Raw genomic sequence first — 3,472 nt, forward strand, 5'->3', positions numbered from 1 at the left:
CTACATTCACTCTCCTTTTTCTTGGTTTAAAAAATAAATTGTTCATCATAGATAGATTTACAAAACCTGTAAAGTTGTTGTTGTTAAAAGCTTCCATAGAGAATAGATAACTGCTAATTACAGTTATCTATTCTCTGCTAATTGACTGCTAATTACACTTAGTTCACAATCCTACCGCATAATGAAATTATTATTTTTTAAAATCAAATTTAAAAAAATCTTTCACAATATGTCAGTTATATTATACAATATTAGTGAAAATGATTTAACTGATGAAATGTTTAATCTTTAGGGTCACGATACTACTGCTGCTGCTCTAAACTGGTCCTTATTTTTATTGGGATCCCATCCAGAAATCCAGGCAAAGGTGCATAAAGAGCTGGATGAGATTTTTGGTAAGGCCTGCAATAATTTTATGATTGCAGCATGGCTGAAAACAGCTTAAACATAATACTCCAGCAGGGGCTATACAGTAAGAACACTGCTTAACAAACGCATACATATGCTGGAATTAGTTTGCAAATTCTACACAGGTACCTGGAAAGTGGGTGTCATTTACTAAATATGACTTTTACTTACATTATTGAAATGGCAGGTTTTCCCAGGTGGGTCTATACACATACGGTCACTGTCCGTTCAAGGGAATGATTGGCAGACAGTGGCCCCATCTGTCAGCAGCTGTCTGCATGTAATTGTACATGGTACGATTACCTGCGATAAACGATTGTCTCTGGATGCAATCTGTCTGTGTCCATGGACAGCAGCCGCATCTGTTCAGACCAACCTGGGAGTCCTGCCACAAGAATCTGTAGGTTCTTGCCACAGGAATCCTCAGCCGCAGCCTTAAGCCCTGCGAGAAAGGGGCGTAAGTTTTATTAAACTTCAAGTGGCAAATAAAATATCTCTTGTATTGCTGATTTTCATTATAACACTTCCACAAACAAAAATGATCGCTTTTAGATTTATAATGCATCTAAAACTTTGTTTTATAGTGATGGAGAGTGAGTTGTGAAATATTAGCAACTCTGTCACGTGTATCGCGTATGGGGGGACATACCCTCTCCATTTCTCCTAGATAACTAGTCTCCTTTCCGATTTCTCTTGTAACTGAAACTGAGGGAAAAAAAACAAATTTTGTGTTGTCACTGAAACAAGAATAAAGGGGTTGTCAATAGGTCTACATTTTCCAGTTCCTAAGAGAGGATTTCCCTCACATTGGAGAGATTTTGTCTTGCTTCCTGTTGTGTCTACATGACAGAAAGTGAAGAAATCTGCCCAATATTTTATTTTAACCTTACCCTACTCTATCCTAAGGAAGAAAGACTAATTTTGGCAGTAAATATATTTAAACTAAAAACAAGTTGTACCTGAAATTTAGTCATTACACATGTTCAAACATACCAGTTTAGGACATCAAATATGAATCCAGATAACAAGTTTAAAATGTTAAATGAGAAGTTTCTCTGACCTAGTTTTGTATATCCTTAGGTCAGTCTGACAGGCCAGCGACAATGGATGATCTGAAGAAGCTGCGTTATCTTGAAGCAGTTGTTAAAGAAGCTCTCAGGATTTACCCGTCCGTTCCATTTTTTGCCAGGACCATCACTGAAGACTGCACCATTAGTAAGAATGCTCAGTTTTTTGAGGATATTAGTCATTTGTACTCTGTCACAATAGTGTATAATTGCAGTATATGAGCCAGAGACCCTGAAATACACAAATTTCAAATGTTGCAGGTCCTGTTAGCCTCACACAGGGATGTTCAGATACCAGGTACCATACTCTGTACCAGTACAAGTACTGATACTTTTCCAGCTCCAAGACTAGACTAGAGACAGCTGTCATTTGTAAGGAGCACACGGAGCTCCTGGGATTTGTACATCTCTGTTTTCATGTATGATTTGTTTTATATATAAATATAACTAAAGTGATGCATTGATACCAGTTTTGCAAGTACAAGTACTGATACTTGCCCAAGTACGTACAGATACAATTACTGATACATTTTTGTTTAGTGTCGTGTGACAGTTTTTCTAAAACAATACAGACTAATGATTTCAGGACAGTGGTGGAGCACCAGAGCACAGTCCCAGCTGCAACCGCTGCAACCCTGCTAGTTCTCCTGAAAATGCCAAGTATCGGCACTGGTATCTGAACATCCCTAGCCTCACATTTTCCTATGGCACCATGCCTTCTGTGGTGAAAACAAATGTATCATTAGGCCAGCCAAACTCATCCCAATTTTCAGAAAGTCTAGTAATTAATTAATGTTTACATAGTCTTACCTTTTGCAGTGGGACTACCCCCGCACTGCAAGGATTCATTGCAAGTTTTTGTCTCGGGACAAAAATAAAAAAGGTTTACTCACCTGATGCTCATAGACGGCTGGCTGTTAGACCGGTCTTCTGAGTCTTTTTTCCCCTCTGCTCCAGTGGTCTAAGGTCCTGCAAGTCATCACGTCCAATACAGTGTATAGGACATGAAGAGGCCGAAGGACATACCATCTTTTGAGCGGAGGAGGATAGAGGCTCCAGGGACCGGTCTAGGAGCCAGCAGCTGCGAGCTTTAGTTGAGTATAACGTTATTTTCGAGCACTTAACCCTTGCAGTGCGGGGTAGCCCCAATGCAAGGGTTACGAATATTAATGCCTGGAGTTCTTCTTTAAATAAAACAAACTGAATTATGGCTGAATTCAGATTTAATTGCAGAGATCTACCAGGATGACGGGAGTCGGTGTGATTGATTAATATTGTTGAGACCTTGTATAGAAGAAAGATGAAAATAAGGTGCTGCGAATGACTAGCACATACGGATCTGTGTATCCCAGCAAACTAATGTTCAGTAGCATTGATAGAGTCTTTAAGCATTGGAGGGGGTCAGATTTGAAGTGCAATATCTCCAGAAATTAAACAAAATAGATATACACACGGGACACAATTCAACCTAAAGGATTAAATGTGCAGATTGCTCTGCTTTTAGCTAACAATTAGGAGCGATAAATGTTCTCTTTTTTTATAGTATGGACTAGATTTAAGCATATTTTGTTGGGGATAGATATATTAATTTTTTTAAAATTAATTTTCATCTTTGTATTGGTGATATGGATTTTATTATATCTCTGTTATATCTCTGTTATTATGTCTCTGTCTCTGTTGAAGAATAATAAAAAAATTATTGAAAAAAATATGATAATATACAGTATATAGATATATACAGTATTTTTCGCTCTTTAAGACGCAGCTTTTTCCCCCCAAAAGGAGGGGGAAAATGTGCCTGCGTCTTATGGAGCATATACCTATCGCCCGACGCCCGGGGCATGCAGTTTCAAGCGCCGTGCGAATAGTTTTTTTGTACATTCAGCCCTGCTCCTGACAAGCAGAGCTGAATGTACAGTGGGAGCCGCTGCTCGTTTAATACAAGTGATCTAATTAGATCACTTATATTAAATCGAGCAGCGGCAGTGATCGTGTCT

General features: G+C 38.7%; 1 protein-coding gene across 1 annotated transcript in view; it reads left to right on the top strand.

Moving 5' to 3' along the window:
• The first annotated feature begins 279 nt into the window (after positions 1 to 279).
• The window catches only part of LOC108784945 (cytochrome P450 4V2-like), an 8,638-nt gene continuing 5,445 nt past the window's right edge, over positions 280 to 3,472 (top strand). The window contains exons 1-2 of the mRNA XM_018553898.1: positions 280 to 395; positions 1,489 to 1,623. Of these exons, the coding sequence (XP_018409400.1) occupies positions 1,512 to 1,623 (112 nt within the window). The 5' untranslated portion in view covers positions 280 to 395; positions 1,489 to 1,511. The remainder of the gene's footprint in view (positions 396 to 1,488; positions 1,624 to 3,472) is intronic.

The sequence above is a fragment of the Nanorana parkeri genome, unplaced genomic scaffold (genome assembly GCF_000935625.1).
Source record: "Nanorana parkeri isolate BGI_ZX_2015 unplaced genomic scaffold, ASM93562v1 scaffold133, whole genome shotgun sequence".
In the NCBI taxonomy this organism is placed as follows: Eukaryota; Metazoa; Chordata; class Amphibia; order Anura; family Dicroglossidae; genus Nanorana; species Nanorana parkeri.